Genomic DNA, 22,564 nt, shown 5'->3' on the forward strand with positions numbered 1-22,564 from the left:
ACTCCTATATAACAGTATAAATTATGTCAAATTATTTAAACTTTTTTTTTTTTTTTTTTTTTTTAATTTTATGTCAATTGAGTTGTCCCCAAGGGATAGCTCAATTGGCTGGAGACCACGCTTTATTAAGCGAAAGTCACTGGTTCAAATTTTTCCTCCCCCTCTTGTGTGAACATATCAAAAAAAAAAAAAAAATTAAAACCTTTTAAATAACATGCAAATATATTTATCACGTAACTTCATTAACGCTGTTCTATATAACAATAGTACATCTTGACCATTATGTAGAGGATCCAAGCAATTATGGGATAACTTCTCAAATTTTTAAGAGCCCAAGCATCTAAAGACTAAAGTCACCTAAAAGCCCACCAAAAATGGGCCTTGTTAGCTGCCATCATCATTAGTACCTACACTACACCACAAATCATATTCCAATTGCTAAAAAAAATGAAAATGAAAGAAAGACTGGTCCCTCAAAGAAAATTAGAGTTGTATTTGCAAAATGCACGTAAGCGTATGAGAAATAAATTAAGTTTTTCTAAATTTTTACTATCATGTATATATATATATATATATAAAATAAAAAAAGAATGGAGCAATGGAAACTACGCGGGTTGTTCTTTCCCACCATGTTTGTTGTTATTCCGTCCTTGTGAGGCTGAGAGAGGGGCCTTCGACTACGAGCAATGGCATATGATCCTATCCACTTGAGCAAATTATTCAGACAAAAGGAAATTACAATTTTATTATTATTATTATTATTATTTTTCCTGTCCCTCTATTTTAGGCAAAAGGTACGATCCAGGCCCAGATGTTTTGTAACCGACCCATTCCACGCGTCGCATTTATAGTTATGCTTGATGGAGATGTTCGTGCCTCCAAAACACCACCAGTACTCTCCTCTGCAAAAATCAAAAACCCCTTCACTCTGCTCCTTTTTTCTGCAAAAACCCTAACCAACCAAATCATCACAGTTTGCCCAAAATGTCCAAGAAACTGGACATGTCTCTAGACGATGTGATCAGGGACAGCCGGAGATCGGGAGGGCACAATGATAGTTCCAGGGGCCGAGGCCGGGCCTCCTCCGGTCCCGGCCCGGACCGTCGGTTCGCTAGCCGCAACGCTCTAAGAACGGGGCCATATTATGCTCCACAGGTGACTTGGGTTGTCCTTTCTCTTTCTCTGTCTTCTTTATACGTTCGGTTGCCGAGAAAATGATGGAAAAGAAAAAAATGTAGTTACAATTTGGAGCCTCATTTTCATTTATTGAAGGAGAAAGAAGAAGTTTAACCGAGAAAGTAGCTAGGGTATTTTTAATAAACATAATTGTTATAATTGTCATTTTTTTGGTTTAGGGTTATATATGTGTCCGTACATTCACACAGAATTTGTAATGCAGCCAATGCAAGCGATGAATCCGATTTTTCAGCAACAACTGGTGAATCCGATTTTTCAGCAACAAATGATGTTGGGTGGGGGATCGAACACAGAGGAGGGCACAAAACTGTATATATCAAACTTGGATTATGGTGTTACTAACGAAGATATTCAGGTCGGAACGTTAATAGATTTGTTTTTGTTTTTGTTTTTTTGTTTTCTGTACGTTATTATTATTATTTTTTTATCACCAATCTGAATTACTTTGCCACTTTGTTATTATTTCGGTTACTCTTTTTTCTGTTGGGTGTGTAGTTATAGCAAGTGCAGATATGCTTTTTTTTGTTTATTTGTTATTGTTATATGGAAGGTTTTGTGCAATTTTGTGGGATTCATATATATATATATATATATATATATATATATATATATATATATAGAGAGAGAGAGAGAGAGAGAGAGAGAGAGAGAGAGGGTTGGAAGGTTTAGCTTTGGTATTTAGGAGACAAGTTTGAGGATATGTCATTTCTGGCTCGTGATGCTCAAGAGTTTTCTTTAGAAGATTAATGTTGGTCAATGTACTCATTGTAGGATAGAAATGGCTTGTAAGTTGTAATAAGAGTTTGAATGTTTGTTTTAGACTGGCCTCAAAGTTTGTTGAATCCAGAACAGAGAGTAAGTGTCTACTCATTGTTTGTCTGTTTTGTTTCTTTTGGGGGTTTCAGTAGCTGGAGCCTACTTTGCTATCTTCAAGAATGTGTGTGCGTGTACGCACGTGCATGCGTGCAATCAGTCATTCGCATCTGCATGTGCAAGAACATGATGGTTTCTATGAGCTAGTGTTGAACTCTTAGCAGTTTGTGCTGACAAATGATGATGATGCTTTACAATAATTCATCATTTCACATTCCTTCTTGAATCAATTAAATTTCAATCGCATCCTTTTAACTGGCGTGCTGTATATGAGCTGATCTTATACCTACAGTCAATTATTGCATTTTCATCATGTTGTGTGTCATACCTTGATGTCTTCATGAATCATATAACATTGGCATCTTAGTGGAAAACATTGCATCTTTGCAGGTGCTTTTCTCTGAGATCGGTGACTTGAAAAGATATTCAATCCATTATGATAGGAGTGGAAGGTCAAAGGTATTTCTATAGCATTAGGTTGGTCAGGTTCTTCTTCTTCTTTTTTTTCCCCTCTTCTAGTGACTTTGAAAGATTGTTTTCTTTTAGGGAACAGCAGAAGTTGTCTTTCTACGTCATTCGGATGCTGTAGCAGCTATCAAGAGATACAACGAAGTTCAACTTGATGGAAAGCCAATAAAAATTGAGCTTGTGGGAGTGAATTTGGTTGCTCCTGCTGTTGTGCTTCCTAGTACAAATAGCATATTAGGAAAACCAAGTGGCGCCTTCACAAGGTATGGAGTTATGTGGCCTATTCTGTATTTCTGTCATTTGATTCCATCTGGTGGGCGGATTGATGGGGACCATAGAATCATTAAAAATATTTTACTAATCATACATGGAACTTTAGTGCATAACTTCATTTTCCAAAAAAAAGTGCATAACTTTATTTTCCATTGAATGAGGGAAGAACAGAAAAATGGGTTTGAATGTATTTCCACACTGTAGTTGAGTGAAATAATGAATTTATGTTTTCTGTAATTTTGTATATTTGAGGCCATTGTCAAGGATCTTGTGAACTTTATTTAACATTATATTTTGCATCGCAAATATTCAGTGTAAGATGCAAAATGTAAACATAGATTTCAATTCTCCCCCATCAGTTCAAACCACTTAATACTGAGTAGCAGGCAGTAATGTTTGAGCCAATGACAACTCTATGAAATGCAATGCTTTATCACTGATGGAAAAGAAAATGTTAAATAGAGCTTTATAATTTTGGTGAACTATATAGATTAGCTTAGTCATCGTTTGGTAATCTTCAACATAATTTTGATTGTCTTTGGACAGTGGACAAGTAAGGTATGGTGCTGGGAGTTGGGGTCGTGGTGGTGGTTTTGGTGGTCGTGGCGGTGGTGGTGGTGGTCGTGGCGGTAACCGTGGACCTCCTGCAAGAGGTCTCACACGAGGGAAAGATCATGTTGAGAAGTTATCTGCAGAAGATCTTGATGCTGACTTGGAGAAATACCGCCTTGAGGCTATGCAAATAAACTGAAGTCAAATCGTAGTTGATATTTTTTGGTAACTAAGCTTGGCTGATGCATCTTTCAAGTATGTTGGCGGTTTCTCCTGAGGTACTCTGTATGCTTAGATGGTGGAAATTTCAATTTGAAGATACTGGTAATAGATATATGAGTAATGGCTTTACTTTTTACTCCTTTTGATTTAACAATGTAGTTTAGTTTGCGAGGGATTCCCACTTCATAGAGTTTGTTTTTTGTCATGCAAAAAGCTCAGGCTACTTGTGCGCATGACCTGTCCACTAATGTTGTCCCTTTGAAATTATTGTTACATACTTCTGCTTTCTTTGGCTCCTTTTGACACTGCTTCTCTATCAATCCTTTGAGCAAGTGACATTCAGCATGTACGGTGCCAATTAAACGGATGAGATCCACTCTGTTTCAAGTGAATTAAACGGATATGATTCTTTTCATTTCAAGTGAAATAGAAGGGAACAATTTATGGTTTTAGATTGGATTTTATAGATTTAATGGTATACATGTTAATGTTCTCTTTAAATGACGTGACACCAAAAAAATAAAAACTAAAAAAAAGAAGAAGATGAAATTGATAGGATCATATTATCCCAAGATGATCAAGAATTGTGTGCTGTCCATCCTGGCGAGGGTTGGCCGATTTCTCAAACATGCAAAACCCTATCTCTTTGCGTTTATTAGACGACATAAAATATCACAATCTTATAACCAATTGGAATGATTAGGTCAGGCATATAAGAAGTTTGGTACACTACTTTATAAGAAGTAGAGAATCTGTTAGTTAGCAATAACAAAGGGAACTTCACCATATTCAAAAGTAAAGAAAGCAAAGACAGCCAATTAAAGATGTTATTTTGTTCGAAATATTATCTCTACAAAAAGTAGAGATCCCCTTTTCTTGGCTTACTCATCTTTGATCATCAAATATTAAATGGTAAGAGTTCTATTGAGAGTTTGAGTGTATTCTTTTGTACTTCAAGGTAAATGGTTTGATTGAATGTAAGAACTCGATTACAGGGAAAATAGTATTTGTTGTGGTGATGGCTTCATTCACCACCTTCTTCATTGGCGTATGTTGAGATGAATTTCCCATTCCGTCGTTCGTCAGTTTTCAACAATTTTTGATAATTACTTGAAGAATAGGTGGGCTAGGGCTTAATAATTTGAAGAATGGGCTGGGCTTGGTTGACTCCGGCCCTGTTTGGAATCTCGTCTGATATGCTCAAACTTGCATTGCAAAATTGTTCATCTTATCGAGCAATTCAAAATGGTGGAGCCTCGGTTCGCATTGATGGCATGAGTTCGTTATTCCACAATGTACTATAGCTATAGCTACTGCTGAGTGCTGATGGATAGAAACATCCCTTTAGCGTCATTGATGCATGAGCGTGTGTGTGTGTGTGTGTGAGAGAGAGAGAGAGAGAGAGAGAGAGAGAGGGGGGGCTAAGAAAGCTATACTTAACATAAAAAATCAGACATTAAAGATATATGCATGAAGCAAAATTTTCAACACCCATTAAACCTTCGAAATAATAGATGAAGTGAATTTCTCAAAAGCCATTTTACAACAGTCGCCAGGGAATTGGAGAAGAAAAACAAAGTACAAAATACCAAGTATTTACAAAGTCAAAAATAAAACAATAGATCAAAAGAGAAAAGAAAAAATAATAATAATAATCAGACACGCCTAGGAGATGTCCCTAAAAACAGACACCGCCTATTTCATGGACATGTGATCCAATCCACCATTCTTGCCCCGATTGTGTACTATCCACTAAAAAAATACATGATCTGTAGTCTTCTCATTGCTGTCAAGGTGATGAACCCCAGACTAAATTAGCAAGCACGAGTATTATTACTCGGGATACCCAACAAAAAAGACGGTGTAAAGGTCACCTTCAAGAATGAAAGAAATAAAAGAAGGCTAAAAAGAAATCTGATTCTGTACAAGTACTCTTCCAAAATTTGTCAGAAAGTCTTCTGTTAATGTGATGAACACCAACTGTGCCACAAAAATATATTGGAAATATTTCAGTACAAATAAACGACAACATGATGGCAAAATTTCAAGTGCTTACTGTATTCCTTGAAAAGAATTTTTAAATGAGTCAATGGTAAAAAGAACCCTATATATTAAGCTTGAAAATGAGAAATATGAAAAGAAAACCTTCAAACTTTGAAAAAGAAATAATGAAAATAGGATGTCAGAGTATATTTAAAAACAATTACAGTGATATAGGGAGGTCGTCTAGATGGCAGTACCTGAGATACAAGCAAGCTCTTGATGCAACATCTACTGGTAGGATGATAGGCAGAAAATGTCAATGAATCAAGTGCTCCAAAAAGTTTCCTGGACAACCGCTCTGGCTTACATTCAATGAAGCACCTCGAGTCCTAAACTTCAGCTGAATATCAATCTTAACATCTTTTACTGAACATAGACATCAATGTGGATCACCATTTTCCAGTAATCTCGATGCAGAAATCCTTGGTAATTAATGGCTGATTCTAGGAGCACAAAATAGACTCCAAAAAGAATTTTCTACGATCAACTGGGCTAACCTCATAACCTAGGCCACTTTATCCTTTTTTGTTGAAACCTCATACTCCAATGTTGAATTCAATATTTTGCCAGATAGAAGTACTTTAGTGAATCAGATTCAAAATTACTTTTCCACACCTGCATAATCAAGCATATCCAGTTACAGACATAATGCCAGTTGCTGTAAGATCACGAGAACTATCCACGGTGACATCAATTCACCCAGCATCCTCAAGCCAAGGAATATGAAGTTCCACAAAACCACATCATCATATTACAACCCAGTTCCAAAATCATTTGCCAGCTGAAGTATGCCACACATCTGAAGATATGGATTCTCCAACAGCTTTTCATTGTTGCTCTGCACAGCGAGAGTAGAAAGCAAATACATAAGTGACATGTAACTCCACTATCCGATGAATAGCTTTCAAAAATATGACGAGTAGGGATTGAGATAAAGAAAATCAGTACACTAGGAAGAAACATAAATCATCCTTTTTTGGGCATGGGTTTCCATACAATGATATCTAACCAGTTAAAACTACTCAAAAAATTAGGTTTCATTTCTTGTTAGAAATATGCAAGTCTAGAATATCATATGACAAGATTGCCATAATTTTTCTACCACGTGTAGATTCCAGTAACTTTTAAGAGTTAATATACGCATGAAATTTTCCAGAAACACCAGATTGTTTTAAAATTAAATAATCTACTGATACATGTCCAAATAATATATGCATACATCCATATCTATATTTACAAAACAGGGTTAGGTAATTCACAAGAAGATAGTCCCCAAGCATATGGGAGAATGCCCAGTAGAGTTAACAAGACCACAGGTTTGCAATCCATTGATAAGACTGCACGAGCCCAGCTATATTTAGAAGGGATTCCACAACCATATGGCTGAATAGTAGGTCACTACATGAGGAAATTAATTCAGGAAATATACTGGGGAAAAAATTTAATTTTTGAGAAAAGTCCACATATCCCTCTCAATCTACTACTCAATTGACAATGTGTCCCCAAATTTTAGATTGCGACAATGCTCCATAAACTACCAAAAATTGACAATATACCTCATGACAAAAATACCCTTAATAAAAAAATCTGAAAAAAAAACTATAAATAACTAGAAATTTGACCAAGCTACCCCATGGCCAAATGGGGGGTGGTTCATATATTGGGGTGGTTCGGCCACTCCCTCAAATTCTTGTTTTTGTTTTTTTGCCATTTGGGGATGGTTTGCCACCACCGTCAAATTTATGTTTTGCAATTTGGGGGTGCCCAACCACTCTCAAATGGCCAAAAAAAATTTTTGCCGGGGTGCCAAACTACCCCCTTGCCATTTGGGGGGTGGTTCAGCTATCCCTGGACTTTTTTTTTAAAAATATTTTATGGTCACTTTTGTCTTTTTGCTAGCCTTGGAGGACATTAACAATTTTTTATAGTTTTTTTTTTTTTTTTTTTGAGTGGGGGGGAAGACATTATCAATTGGGTGGTAGTTTGAGGAGGGTATGCGAACTTTTCCCTTAAGTTATTTAACCATATACAATCTCATTTTCTATTTCCTCATATCATAGTGCTTAGAAAGAAAATACGATAACAAGCCACCATATCCGAGACTTCTACTTTTCTCTTTCCAAATGTCTGAACTAGAACTCCATACAAATTCAAGTCATGAACCTCAATTATAAGTAGGCAGATTTTGGATATGCATAACTAATGAAAAAGGGCATTCCCTTTGTCTTGTATTGATAGTCCACATTTCCTTATTTGGACGTCCCAAAATATTTGTTTGTTGTTAAAAATCAAAAACTATTTTTACTTACTTTCCCATAAATGTCCATTTCTATCCACATTCATCACATAAGAGATAAAGAGCTTTTTCACATTTGAGTACAAAAGTAAGGGTAAGATTTGAAATGTCTATAAAATAAGTACGTGGACATTTAATTTTAGTTCCTTAATCTATCTTTTTTTCTGAAAGGGGACTATAAATATGTAACAGAGGGAGAATTGTATTCTCAAACTGTCAGTTTTCGTAATTACACAATTTGTAACTTCATTGGATAAGGTCATACCTGCTGAGCTTTTACAACAAGATTCTGAAGCATGTGTTGGTATTTTTCAGGTTTCTCAGACATCATACGCTGCAATTCCAAACTTAACTGAGTTATTAAAAAAAAATCAAATTTAAATCCATAACCAATGCATGGTCGTAAGTGGAAAAAAATAAAGCCCTCTTGCCTTCAAAAGAAAAGCCGAAGAGTAATATGCCACCCTTGAATCAGTATCATCTAAAAGTTCCCTGCCAAAAACCAAAAGTGCATTGATATTTGAAACATAGACTGATAAAGAAAAGGGAAATACATAGGAAGCAAAGAAATCCAATCACCTGAAAAATTCTTCCCCACCAACTTCTTGGAATGCAGCAGGATCTGCAGTACATTTACCAATTAAAAGTAACAGAAGGGTAGCACGAATATCTGATGTGGCACCAGGGAGGTTTCCTCTTCCTTTGCTTCCAACGGCAACACCTAATGCGATGTTGTCTGTTGCTGCGCCAGCAAGCTGAATCAGTGGCCAATAGAATAATGCAGCAGGAACACGTGCCACTAACTGCATAGGAACAATGGCATGTCCACAAAGAAGAAGTGCTGCCATCGAGGCTGTCTCATGATCTAAAGGATTGCTGGATCGGCTGTCAGCTTCTTTCATTGTCTTGTCTTGGTGCACATCATCTCCATATGCCATTGCAGCTGCAGTGGGAACTCTCAAGCACAACTGAGAGAACAGTATATCACACATCTGAAAAGGAGAAATAATCATATAAAGATGGTACCAAGACTATGAGATGCTCATAAAAAAATAAAAAAATAGATAAAATCACTAAATCATGAAGTACATAAAAAAGCTTATATTCCAGAGAAACCAAAAGTAAATCCTCCTACACAGTTCAGATAAAACAGATATAGGCCAAAGAACTAAGCTTTTTTAATCTATCTAAAGCTTTAAATTATTATACAGAACTGGAGTAGACAAAATCCAAAGTAAACAAAGCCTTTGTTGAAGATGGAAACTATTTTATTCTCCCTGATTTTATTTTATTGTAATCTCCTAGTATTTTCTTTCCATAATAAGTTTGTATTCTCTCCTATTTAAATCCATGTAAACATGGGGAATTAGACGATTGAATAAAGAGCTTCTCTTCTCTTTTCTTCTAGATTTTTCATTCTTCTTTTCTACTGCCTTTTCTACCAAAACATTATACCATAAGGCTAGGCCTAATTGAGAGTTTCTTAATGGCATGTCATGTAAGATCAAAGAAATTTTATTGCATGTAACATATATCCAAATAGTGTTATGTCTAATAAGGCATTTTAGGCACATGTTTCCACTTAAGATCAAGGCTAAATAGACATGTAATTTAGTTTCCAAACAAAGTCATTTCTTAATATTTTATAAAGCAATTACCTTCAAAATATTGATTCGGTCTGTTTCATTTATCTGGTACACCAAGGACAAAGCACTGCTCATTATGTCTATCACTCCATTAGCTTTCTCAAGACGGCCATCATTTTCTGCATGCCCAAACTTGGTGCTTTTAGAGTGCTCCATTTCATAGTCATCTAACAAAAATTTGCATCGCATGAGAAGCCTCTCCAGAACAAATAGGAAGCCCCATCTTATGAAATTGTGCTTTGACTTCAAAAGCCCACATAAAAGCCAAATGGGCAAAGGAACATCTGAAGCAGCAGAAGAGTCATGAGGACCAGCAAGCGCAATTTTCTGCTTCAAGTTTTTAATATTAGACCAGATACTAGCGTCTCTTTTCCCTCTTATTTCTTCAATAAGCAAATCGCCTAACCATATGTAACCATTCTGGCGGTATGGAATTCTTTCTGAATGAAGAAGAGAATGTAAATTGGCCCATGAGAGCTTCACCGTCATGCCAATACCATTTCTTGAAACTGTATCTTCAATGCTTTCCAAAAATTTGTATGATTTGGTTATTTGCATCATATGGGAGAACTCTTCATCTAAATGAGTGAATGAGCTTATTATAGCATCAAGTTTCTCTGCTACAATCTCCATGAGCTGCAATGGAAATTATAAATAAATCTTCACATAAAGAAAATAGATCTTAACATAAAGAGTCCATATAAAGCTGTTATGGTAAAATCAGAAAGCACGTCAAAATATTAATAATGCAGAAGTCCCTCAAAAGACAAAACCAAAAAGGAGGAAAAGAAAAAGGCAATACAACTGACAAAGCTAAAAAAAGAAACGTCAGTGTAAAAAAGCTTTCTGATTTCAATTTCGCATATGATAAATAGGTTAAGACTTCACTCAGATATATGATGAGTGAACAGAAAGGACAATCTGACAGTAGGGTCTAAAATAGGCCAGACCAAAACTGATCTTATTATAGGCAGAGTGGACTAGAAAGAACGAAATGCAACCTCCCCACATTTGGATTCGGGTAAATCTAGTCCACTGGAAGCCATATTCTAGTTGTATATGCTGCATACAAATCAATATGCGTATATATGATCTAATTTTCAATTTTACAAATGGGTACTAATACAAGTATATACCGTTTGTGAATCAATTATAGAAATCATACTAGTCAAACAATTACTTCAAACTCTTCAAAAAAATTATCTTTCAAGAATTCCAATAAGAACCCCACCACACACATCCACATACAGACCAACCTACTTCATACACTTTTCAGACATTACCGTATTTAATCTTTCACTATTGGGATATTTGGACAGCATAGAAGAAATTGATCTTCTCAAAATCTCCCCAATGCCTTCCACCCCAATCTTAACAGATATATAGAATGCTTCAGGCGCATCTGCAAGAGTGAGCAGGACAGCAAGAGGTTGAATCTCATCATCGCTATATTCATTGACTCCCGTAGCTATGCATGTTTCATTTATTTGATGCAAAACATAGTCAAAGAGTACCAAATACAGATTTCTCCTTTCTTCCCTTGAGTTCGCGAGGGAATACTGCATTGAAAAAATTATAGGTAAAGAATTAAATGAACTTACATAAATTTGGTAGAAAATGATTGATGTAATACATAAACTCCAACTTAGGAAGTGGGAAAACATAGGAAAACTTTTGACTTAATTGTAGCATTTTACAATTCATACTTAAAGAAAGAGGCCACTTTAAAATAAATCCAATTATCAATGGCAAATTGAATTGCCACTACTAAACATTCAGTATTAAATTAGTTCCTTAAATCAGCATAAGAAACAATATCAAGTAAGAGATTTAAACTTTAAAATTTGTTGCCGCCATCAATCTTCTTTAGTAACAAAACTTTAGGGTATGCACATATACTTCTAGCTATCATTTAGGGCACGACCATTTCTTAAAAGTCATTATCCTTCTGTAAGGACTTTTTAAACAAACATTAACATTTCAGTCATGTCCACAAATTTATAGAGTTGGCATATATTCTCAAAATATGTGACATACATGCTAGCTGTTATATAAAGAGCAAAATGCTCAACCATTATAAACAAATAACAATCTACTAAGGGTATAATGTCAAATGCCAAGGACCAACCTATTTCCGTCTATCTGCCTATGAATAAGCCTATCTTACTAACTATTCCAATATCATAACAAATAATTTGCATACCTCAAGAAAAATGAACTCAATTCCTCCAATCAGATCAATCTGGTCTATAAGGAAAGTTGGAGTACTTGAAGCAGCCTCATTAGGTTCACCAGGAACATGATAAAACATGTTTGTTAACATGGAAATAAGCTTGCAATGAACTATTTCTGCCCATGAATTCTTCCTACTTGTTTCTAGAAGTGCTTTAATCACCTGAAAACAGAGACAACGAAACTAGATCAAACCATAGACTCAAAGATGCTGACATAAGGCACAATTGTTATAGCCAATAGAACAGAAAACTTGGATGGCTATGTAGAGACTACAGCACCCACGCATACACATTGCGATATACATCAAGCTGTAAACTCCACACAGCGCAGCTTTGTAACTTAAAATAAACAAGACATTTTGATTATAGTCTAAAGAGGGCAAGGGCAATCAACTGCCAAGAAATTGTGGTTAAGATACTAAAGTGGAAAGCAAAATAATAGCAAAGATTTTAGTTGGATGTTTCCATTTCTTTTTTTTTGATAAGTAACTGAAATTTATTAAGAAGCAAAAGGGCATAACCTAAATACACTAGTATAGAAAAGAGACACCGATTTAGAAAAAGAAAAGAGATCAAGAAATCATTAAAGCTAGTAATATGAAGCCATTCAAAGGCGGATGTCCAACACTATAGGGTTTTAAAGAAAGAGGCCTTTATTTCCACCAACATTCTATCTCAATTCTAAAAACTGCAATCATTTCTTTTTCTTTCTTTTTTTCAAAGAAAAGAATCCCTTAAGCTTTTAAAAAATTTGTTTCTAGAAAACAATTTGGGGAAAAATTGATCAGCAAATTGGCTTTCTTTCCTACAGCACCTTAACCCAAGAAGCAGCTAGTGTAACAGGCCCAATTTTAAATTCAAGAATTTAGGAAGCTAAACTTAAGTGAAGTTTATACAGGCTTTGGCTGGTACTATTTGTTGATTCAAGGTAATTAGTCGATTCAGGATAACCGGCCAAAAAAAAAAGTAAAGGAAAAAACCTAAGTTTTTTCTTCCTGTAACTATCACATGGCTTTCCTGGGGGAGAAGGGTAACATGGCAAAGAACAGGCTAAATTTCATATTACCATTTCACTAAGTTTAAGATTCCAGATAATATGGGAATAACAAGGTTATATCTTGTTATTCCCTCCAACCCCACTTAAAGATCGAAACAATGGTTGCATCATACATAAAGAGCAGAAAGGAAATATCTTGTATGATCGCACGCAGAACAAAAACTGTACTTAAGGAATCTCACAATTAGAGCAGTTGAAATGCAAATATCATCTCCATTAAAGTACCACATTAGTCAAGCAGCGAAGGAAAAACCAACTCACCCTTATGTCCAGACCATTTAGTCGCTTTTTCCAGATTTTGCCTCTATCGCTGACGAAATAAAGTAAACAGCTTAGAGCAGATGCCCAAACAGATTCTTCATTCTCTTCTGTCTGTGAAATAATATCAAAGGTAAGAAATGGTAAAAACTTAAGAAAAAAGAAACACAATCTAAATATAGCAAAGGGCAGTAAGGACAATCTAGTGGTTCAAATATATTAGACAGTAAAATATCTTCTTCTACTTTGTTCCCCTAGGCCATATTGCTCTAAACTTTTCCCACAAATTCTTATTTGGTGTGCTCATTATCTTATAAGTCCCCCTTCTGCATTGGTTGCACGACCTAAATCTTGATGAATAATCGAGCTCCTCATAATCCAACTTCTTAAAATTTACAATTATAAATGCAAATTATTATAATCAAATAACCATTTTGTGCTACTGATGTCACTAATGATTAATCAACTAATCTTTGACAAAAAAAAATAATAATAAGCAACAATCTTAGAATCTCAACTCCACTCTATGAGATTCTAAGAACAAACTAAGAACTAAAAATATAAAATCAAAAAGTGTAGCTTTGCCAAAAAAACAAAACAGCATATACAAAATTGTGTGGTCAAAACTGTCTTGAAGTTTTTAAAGCATAATGCTCCCGATTGATAGAGCTCCTCATAACTACAAAATCAACTCCAACCATTTGATGAATTCACAGCTTCTGATTTGAATTTCATAACAAATATCATATCCTCTGATGAGAAAAATGAGATGATCACGTGATACAATAAAAGTCATTTGCTCCTCAAATTGTTATGTCTAAAGAAGTCCAATTCCTATGGCTACAAGATAAACATAAGAAAATTCAAGATAAACCACTTCCATAAAAGTTGCTAGAATGATGTCATATAAAAAGAAAAAAAGTCTTTATGTCCAACCTTGCAGAGCTCAGTATACCAATTATACCTGAACAAGAAGAAGCAGTATCTCATATAAAATGTTTAAAATCCAAGATTCAAAATTATCGATAGCTGAGAAAGTGCCCATCTTCTTAACAGAATCTGCTTTTCTCTTCCCATGGATTGTAAGTTGGGCTTCATTGTCAAAATAAGATTCCTGGGAATATTCTTCTTCTATAATGGAGGCAGTGTCAGTTATCATTGGCTCTAACAAATGAGCATGAACACCAAGATTCAGTATTAAATCAAAAGCACGAGCCCTGCAAGCTGCTTTTGGAGAACTAAGCATTTCCTGGAAGATAATTCAAAAAATTATAGGCCAATAATAATACAAACAAAAAGATGAGGTCATCAAACAAAATCACTATAGTTGATGCATCACCTCAAGCATAGACAGAGTTAGAGGAGCAGCGGTCCCAGAATCCAAAACATACCTAAAAAACAAAATTGCCATTTTTTTAATAAGTAAGATTACCAAAATTTGTCAATGACCTTTAACCATGGTCAATCTACAAAACCATACGACAAAGAAAACAAAACAAACTACATGAACCAATGGACAACATCAATGTGCAGACAGAGAAAAAGTATACTCCACCTTCAAAGATCTTGACACCTATGGTAATTGTTTATAATTTCTTGCAGTAATTCTTGACTCAGTAAGTATAATATGTTGAGTACTTAATCATCTAGATCATACAGTTCACACATACAACAGAATAAGAAAGTATATGCCTGCAATTTTTACTTGAGATATTTAAAGACCATTTTGCGTGAATTATCAGATCATTCTATCTCTAGAATTTCAGGAATCGATCAAGGGAGAAAACATGCAGATAAAACAGTTAAATAATTCCATAGTCATGAGCAAAGACAGAATCTGTAAAGTACTAAAATTTGGACATTCTTTGCAAAAAAATAGTATGATCTGCAGACCCAAAAGCACCAATCACAATTAATTCTGTTCCCCCCTGTGGAGCACATAAAACATATTACAACAAACAATAAAATGAAAAATTCCCAGTATTCCGACATTAAGACAATATCAAGAAATAAGCTTTGCAAAACTGTCTCTCTCGCCACAATCTGCAAATCAATGGTGGTCCGACAACTTTTGTACATATACGGCAGGAAAGAGGATCACTCCATCAATTATCCAGGTATAATACATACAATATATGTACGTATTTATGTATAGCATGCATAGCCACACACGCACACACACAGAGGGGTTAGACATTAAAAACAGACTCAATAATGCCAGTCAACAAATGCATCAAAACATACATGTCAATAACAAGTTTGACAAGGACGCTCACAGCCACGTCCATGGATGGCTTTCCACTGTTATTACTTAATTTAGATGAGATTGTCATGAGATTAGTATTTGTTGAAGATGTCTCTGAGCAAACTGCAGCAATGACGTCGCATACCTCAGCAGGATTCAATCGCAAAGGTTGTTGTTCACTGATTCACATCAAAACATTTGATAAGAGAGAGTGCAGAACAATAATAAATAATAATTAATCAAAAATTGATGCTCTAAACTTCTTGTACAGGTAACATAAGCAGCAAGCATGCTCTCATAAAAAATTCAGTTGACTGACCAGCCTCAACAACTATGCTAACTCATCCATCAACTATGATGTTAAATTTTATATGAAAAATAACATAATCAAGGTTAAGTGGCAGTAGGAAATAAAAGTCATAGCATTGGCAGAGCTTCACATTCGACAAGCTTATAACCTCATAAAAAAATAGAATTACTGATAACAATAGAACACCATTTTACAAACAGATCACCATAGTGCAGTGACAAGGAAAACAACCAGTTCAAAAGGACGAATGATAAAACCAATAACTATCAGAAAATTTGTTGAGAAAAAAATAAAGCTGCTCAGAGAAATCAAAACAGAAAAAGAAAGAATTCTTCAGGTAATATTGAATAAGCTGATATACCAACAACATGACCACCATTGCTTGGCAAAGCCATATGATTATGTTGATAATAACAGAAGGGAGACCATGCCTCCATCAATAGTTTATGCATGGATAACAAGAAACAGACTTCTCAAAGAGAACCATCTATTATATATTAGGAAATAATGCGACCAAAATCTAAAAAATTTCATTTTTGCACCTGTAATGTCGATACTGGAAGAGTTGTCGAGCCCTCGGACGGAATGTGCTTGCAGGAGACTCCTCCCTGCGAAAATTAAATGAATTTCATTTAGGTCTGAAACAAGAGTATCATCCCTCGGATGGAATAGCAGCCATATGATCAAGTTCTTTTTTTTTTAACTAAACTTGTGATTCTAATTCGTGAGTAGATGAATTTCATGTAGGTCTGAAACAATCCAGGAAACAGCTTCACTTCCACAAATACCATAGGTGTAGCTCCAACAACAAGCTTATAAAATAAACATCGTCAAAATCTTATGTCCGGTTGTTAAAAACATTTTCAACCATATGCACACAAAGAGGAGAACCAAGGTAGAAAGCACAAACAAACACAGGAACACAACAATCTATTCTGCGTAAGTACATATATACATATGTATATATGTAATTTGAATTAGCACATGTTTAATTCCTAAGTTGACCAATAAAAAAATTGTTGTATAATACATAAAACATATATACAACAATGTTTTTAGTTCAAAACTATAACCTGAATCAGGTTTAAAACCTATTTCACTTATTTTCTTATCTTATTTTAAAAATCGAAAAGATAGATAAAAGATTCTTGTGGGTCTTGGTTGTGTCTAGTCAATGTCTGAAGAGGGTCCAAATCGTGTCCGACATTAAAATTTAAGTTCTTATGGACACGTACAAACAAGTGTCTAACAGTCATTTGAGGGGTGCCAACACCTATTGTGCTCAAGGATGAGTCAAACACAGGGGAAGGAGTTCCCCTGCTTCAAAGGAATTGAGTTGCAAGAGAATTTTCTTTGACTCCTTTGGTTTAATTCCCTCAACTAGCCAGCTCTGTTCAGATTAAAAATTTTAATGCCCGACCTTGGTCAGATTTAGATGCATTACCCAAAAACCAAAACATGATACTAAATTGAGTTCACCTCTCCTTCCTGCATGGCAGATCATTCTCGACTAAACCAAACTTACGAGCTCAAAGTTAAAAAGGTTGGACAGTCAGACTTCCCAAACCCAAATTCAGCCTACTACAACCCCACTCTCAAGTCTTATGACATCACTGCACACACACCAATTATTTGGACAAAAAGGCAACCGAGTCATGTAAAATATAAAGTAGCACACAATAAAATTTTCGCAAACGTCCATCTGGGAAGTGGACTGGATTTACAAGGTGGAAAGATAAACGATTGGAAAAATTAGGCCAAACATGTCAAAATAGTTATTTGAGAGTGAAGGACGTGGTAAATTTGACAAGAGCCTGGTAAGTGAGTGAAATGCAACTACGTCATGCAAAATGCATTACAGCACACTTTAAATTCATAGAAACTAATTTATAACGTACAGTGCACTTATAAGCAGAAGTGAAAAAAATTACAGTAACTAGGAACACCAAACATGTCAAGGCAATTTTTTGAGAGAGAGAGAAGAACATGCCAAATTTGACGAGGCCCTGGTTTAGTGCGTTTAGATGCTGTTATTGCTCTTAAGTGGGGCCGGGCATAGGCAGAGTTGGTAGCTGTTGTTACTGGCGAAGGCTGCAATAGTTGATCAAGATAAGGCATATCAGCAGTTCCAAAATATTTCCAAGGTTGGTCCTTCATTTTAGCTTCCATGTCTCCTACAAGTAATACTGCTGCACCAACTTCTAGGAAATTACGTGCTCTCCTGTCTTGGGGATTCACACCACGATCACTGTATTACAGAACATGTTGATTACACTAGTCACTTTAAGCAATAGAAGAAAGAACATAAATGGCCAAATTAAACTTAACACACATGCAAAGTTCAATTTACCTTTCAGCAGGCAAAGATGATGATTGATGCTCCCCAAGCCAGCGCCATTCCAGAACATCATGTGCGATGTATTCATGATCTACCAATTCATCGACTTTTTCGATGATTGATAAGTTTGAAACAGGTAAAGTAGTAGCATCTATCTGCTCTGAAGATTCTCCAACACTTACAGGGCTTAATTGAGAATTGAAGGATCTAGTCAATAAAGATGACAATGTTGGAAGTGACTGTCTTGATGTAGGGGGCGCTCCAGCAAAGGCAGCTGGTTGGAAAGACCGTTTTGGAATATGTCGAGCCACTAAGGAACGGACATAATTCAATCGCTTCACAAGTTCCCCAGAAGCAAAACTAGATACAGGCAAAGGAGATATATTTATAGATGCTGCTGATGTGCCTGCTTGTTGATCTAAAGATCGGGAACATGGTGACAATCTTCGGTTAGGACTAGTATCACACTCAGCAATTGTGTTCACACAAAACCGATCTATCTGCAGTAATGTCTCCTCACTTGGTTTGTATCTGGAGAAGTAGATAGAACAGTAAACTCCTAAAATCAAAAGGAAAACCTAATAAAGATGGCTTCTATTTCAACTGGTATTCCTATAGCAGAAAGATGCCAGTCACCTATACCATGCATATAGGGATAGCATCAAGAGCAGAAAGCACCGACCAGCCTAAAAATTTCAGGTGGCTCCTCACAGGAAGTTTTCTAAAACCCACATCACTTTGAATTAACTAAGCAATTACTCAACAAGTTGAATCCACCAAAGATTTCCCCTTTTTCCCAAAGAAGCAACTTAACAAATTCACCCAACAAAAAAAAAGGGCAACTTAACAAAACAAGCTCTGCTAGAACATCAATGATAGTTACTTATCAAAATCAATGATAGTTCACACATCAAATATAGGGACAATTGAAGAACATACCGTAGTAGATGGCCTTTTAAAAGCGTCAAACACCTTGAAACTACAGCCGGGCTGGTTACAAAAACAAAAAGATCCATATTAGTTGCATAGGATTCGATGTACAAACAAACATTAACCAACATATAATGCTCATAGCAAAAGCAATAGAGCACTAGAAAAGTGACATAAATAGCAAGTTTTGCACATGGAATGAAACTTCAATTCATAATTATTAGCCTTTACTTCATAGAATTGTGTGTTTGGTTTTGTTGAAGGCGTGTTATCTTTGCCTCTCTTCTAAGTCTTCTTTTTTTTTTTTTTTTTTTTTTTATGCTTCCCTCCAAAATAAGTAATCGAGATATCATAAAAATTGTAAGGTCCCCCCCCCCCCAACACCCCACCTCCGGGTACATAGGAAGTATACAAGAAAAAGCACCTAATTAGAAGGAGAAAAGAGAACTATGAAATCATGACAACTAATAACCAAAGGAAAAACAAAAGCGATTGTCCATAGATACAAAGTATAAAAAAATTACGACTTAAGCTCCTCCAAAGTCCTCTCATGGTTCTCAAACTTTTTTCGTTCATTTCCTTCCATAAACACCACAAAAGGCATGAAGGCACCATCTTCCTCACAGCAACACTTTTGAGTGCTCCCAGCAGTCACTAACACAAATATCTATTCGTTTAAGCATAACCCAAGACAACCAAAATCGACTGAAGAACACATCGCATAAGACACTGGCAACCTCACAATGAAGAAGAAGATGGTCCACAGTCTTTCAGTTCCTTTTACACATACAACACCTATCAACAACCACTATGACATGTTGTTTCCTCAAATTATCTATGGTAAGCATCTTTCCTAAGGTCGTCGTCCGCACAAAAAATGTCCCCCTCAAAGGAATCTTAGTCCGCCAAACATTCTTCACCAAAACACTATAGAGGATCTAATAGCGAACAAACCTCTTTTGGAAGGGACCCCACCAAAACTTGTCTTCACCTTCCCGTCTCACTCTACCTGAATACAACACCTTGAAGAACGAGGCAAAGACATCCACCTCCCAATCATGAGCCGCTCTAGCAAAGCTTACATTCCATTAAGTAGCTCCACCCAACAGTTCCAAGTGAGACAACAAAAGCATCATTTGCACACACAATGCCAAATAAATCTGAAAATGCGACCTTAAGAGCCATATTCCCATACCACGGATCATGCCAAAAACGAACCTTGAATCCATTTCCCACCTCAAATCTGGTATCACTAGAGAAATTCCCCCAAACTCTCCTAATATTCTTACATAGGCCCACCCCATGTGTCCCAAGAGGCTCAACAGAACACCGCTCACCCCACAAACTACCAAAATTAGAGTCGACCATCACTCTCCACCAAGCCTCTCTCTCATGTGCATAGCACCATAGCCATTTCCCTAAGAGAACTCGATTGAACATCAGCAAGTTCGAGATCCCCAACCCTCCTTCAGTGATTGAAGAACAAACCTGAGACCAGCTTACCAAGTGATATTTGAACTCATCACCTAGCCCACCCAAAAGGTAATCACATTGAAGCTTCTCAATACGGTTTGCAGCACCCGCGAGAAGAGGAAAGAGGGGCATGAAGTACATAGGTAAGTTGGAAAGTGTACTCTTTATAAGGGTAACCTTACCACCCTAGGACAAATGCATCCTTTTTCCAACGAGCCAAGCACCACTCTAACTTTTCAATAACTCTATTCCATATAGCCTTGGCCTTATAGGAGGACCCCAACGAAAGACCAAGATACATCAAAAGCAGGGGTGAAACCCCCAAATCCCATAATATCTGCCAGCCCATCCACATCAACATCACCCACAAGAACCAATGCTGACTTAGTCAAAATTACCTTCACGCCCAAGACAACTTCAAAACATAAAAACAAGCATTACAAATGTCAAAGATGATTTGGGTAAGCCCTACTGAAAATCAACGTATCATCCGCAAGCAAAATATGCGAGATATCAATCCCTAGCTCCACAAAGAAGGTAGATAACAATCCCCCACTCATTTCCGCAAAGATCATTCTACCCAATGCCTTCATCACAATGACAAGCAACATAAGGGACATAGGGTCCCCTAGTCTCAAACCTCAGGAACTACTAAAAAAATCGGTGGGAATGCCATTCACCAAAACCAAGAATTGCACCGTGGAAATACAGTGAGCTATTCATTGTATCACCTATATAGAAACATATGCATGCTTTCAATAATCTCTTTACTAGAAGATATTTAGCATCTCATGATTCCCATGTTCAATTCCAATTATACTAGACTGACTAAGTTACCATATCTCCTTGAAACATCTGAATCCCATAAGGAAACAGAAATACCTCGTCATTCATGTCAAATATCCTGAACCATTTGTTAAAACATACTTAGCTTTTACTATAATAATAAGCTCTATAGCAAGAAATGCGATGCCATGACCCACTTTCTCTCCCAAAAGTTGTTTATTATTTCTTGATTATCTACTTCAATTCCATATATATTTGGTGCATGTTGTATTCCGTAGCCAAGAAACATCTTAATCCATATCATTAGGGGTGGACAGATTAACCGGTTACCGATTACCGGCCGTCTACCGGTTTCGACCGAACCGATATTAACCGTAACCGTTTAACCGATATTCTATCATCATGACTGATAACTTAAACTGACCAAAAAATTAGTAACATTCAGTATAGCAGTGAGTAATGGCTATATGGTTATATATTTGTGAATGTAGTAAACTAAGGGGAACTAAAATGAGCTTTGCCACACACAAAACAATGACAAAAAGCTATTACAGTTACCTGCGCTCCCTCTCTGCAATTGTATGTTCTAGAATTACACTGTACGCCAGGTCCGTTGTTGCAGGAGCTGCCAGATAGTCCTGCCATTAACAAATTCAATTTTTATATTTGAAAATAAGTCTCATCCACATTTTCAAAACAAAACGGCTTTTATTTCCATTTCTCTCTTTTTATTTTCTCAGTAACCAACCACAGCACAAATCTCGAACTCAAACCCACTGAACAGCCAATTAAACAAAAAAATTCACACACACAAAAGCACATCAAAATCCATTACAACGATCCACACAGCCCCCAACCAAATCAGCCCCAAATTCACACAAATTACGAACCAGCAAAGTTCTAGAAGCTTCGGAGAGGAACGCAGCCGAGGGGCGTCCGTGGTGCGGCGTAGCAGCCGAGGAGCCTGAAGCTGCTGCCGACGAGGATAGGCAATCGGCCACGGCTCGGCGCAACGGCTCGGGCGGCTTCTTGAGCGACGATGATCTCAGGCGAGAAAACCCGCCAACGCCGCCGAGCTGAAGCCGCGAGCTCCCCGGGCTCCGCGAGGGGCTGAAGCTCGAAGACATGGAAAAATTCAGCGAGTGCACGAAATCTCGGTGAAAAACTCGCGGTGAACTTAGAATTCGCTCTCTAAAGGGAAAAAGCTCGCCGTCCTTCGTCTCCGACTCTCCGTATCTTCTCTCTACATTTGAAACCAAATTGAATAGACTGTTCGTTGTGTGAAACTGAAAGCAAGTCTCACACAGAGAGAGAGAGAGAGAGAGAGACAGAGTTTTGTTTTGGCGTGAGATTTACAAAAGGA

The 22,564-nt window shown here is 36.5% G+C and overlaps 2 protein-coding genes across 2 annotated transcripts; one reads left to right on the forward strand and one right to left on the reverse strand.

Moving 5' to 3' along the window:
• Window positions 1-868: 868 nt before the first annotated feature.
• Window positions 869-4,037, forward strand: LOC132188742 (THO complex subunit 4B-like). Its single transcript, XM_059603275.1, has 5 exons — window positions 869-1,155; window positions 1,400-1,552; window positions 2,461-2,529; window positions 2,617-2,801; window positions 3,358-4,037. Exons 1-5 carry the CDS (start codon window positions 985-987, stop codon window positions 3,560-3,562), a joined length of 783 nt encoding a protein of 260 aa, XP_059459258.1. The 5' UTR covers window positions 869-984; the 3' UTR covers window positions 3,563-4,037.
• Window positions 4,038-5,050: 1,013 nt separating this feature from the next.
• LOC132186446 (uncharacterized) lies at window positions 5,051-22,551 on the reverse strand. Its single transcript, XM_059600423.1, has 18 exons — window positions 22,092-22,551; window positions 21,760-21,839; window positions 18,952-19,002; window positions 18,025-18,543; window positions 17,665-17,922; window positions 16,217-16,282; window positions 15,364-15,543; window positions 14,459-14,510; window positions 14,084-14,368; window positions 13,123-13,233; window positions 11,774-11,965; window positions 10,854-11,129; window positions 9,583-10,206; window positions 8,504-8,916; window positions 8,356-8,416; window positions 8,190-8,258; window positions 5,826-6,466; window positions 5,051-5,565 (listed from the first exon to the last, which is right to left on the reverse strand). Exons 1-17 carry the CDS (start codon window positions 22,326-22,328, stop codon window positions 6,380-6,382), a joined length of 3,561 nt encoding a protein of 1,186 aa, XP_059456406.1. The 5' UTR covers window positions 22,329-22,551; the 3' UTR covers window positions 5,051-5,565; window positions 5,826-6,379.
• Window positions 22,552-22,564: the final 13 nt, after the last annotated feature.

Source organism: Corylus avellana, chromosome ca7 (assembly GCF_901000735.1).
Source record: "Corylus avellana chromosome ca7, CavTom2PMs-1.0".
NCBI classification, from domain to species: domain Eukaryota; kingdom Viridiplantae; phylum Streptophyta; class Magnoliopsida; order Fagales; family Betulaceae; genus Corylus; species Corylus avellana.

Bases quoted from the DNA above. Each gene is read 5' to 3' on its own strand.
- LOC132188742 (XM_059603275.1), top strand. From the start codon at position 985: ATGTCCAAGAAACTGGACATGTCTCTAGACGATGTGATCAGGGACAGC. The intron at 1,156-1,399 runs GTGACTTGGGTT...TTTGTAATGCAG, and splicing joins GGCCATATTATGCTCCACAG to CCAATGCAAGCGATGAATCC. The intron at 1,553-2,460 runs GTCGGAACGTTA...GCATCTTTGCAG, and splicing joins TTACTAACGAAGATATTCAG to GTGCTTTTCTCTGAGATCGG.
- LOC132186446 (XM_059600423.1), bottom strand. From the start codon at position 22,328: ATGTCTTCGAGCTTCAGCCCCTCGCGGAGCCCGGGGAGCTCGCGGCTT. The intron at 21,840-22,091 runs GTTCGTAATTTG...TGTTAATGGCAG, and splicing joins AAGCTTCTAGAACTTTGCTG to GACTATCTGGCAGCTCCTGC. The intron at 17,923-18,024 runs GTAAATTGAACT...TCTGTAATACAG, and splicing joins TCATCTTTGCCTGCTGAAAG to TGATCGTGGTGTGAATCCCC.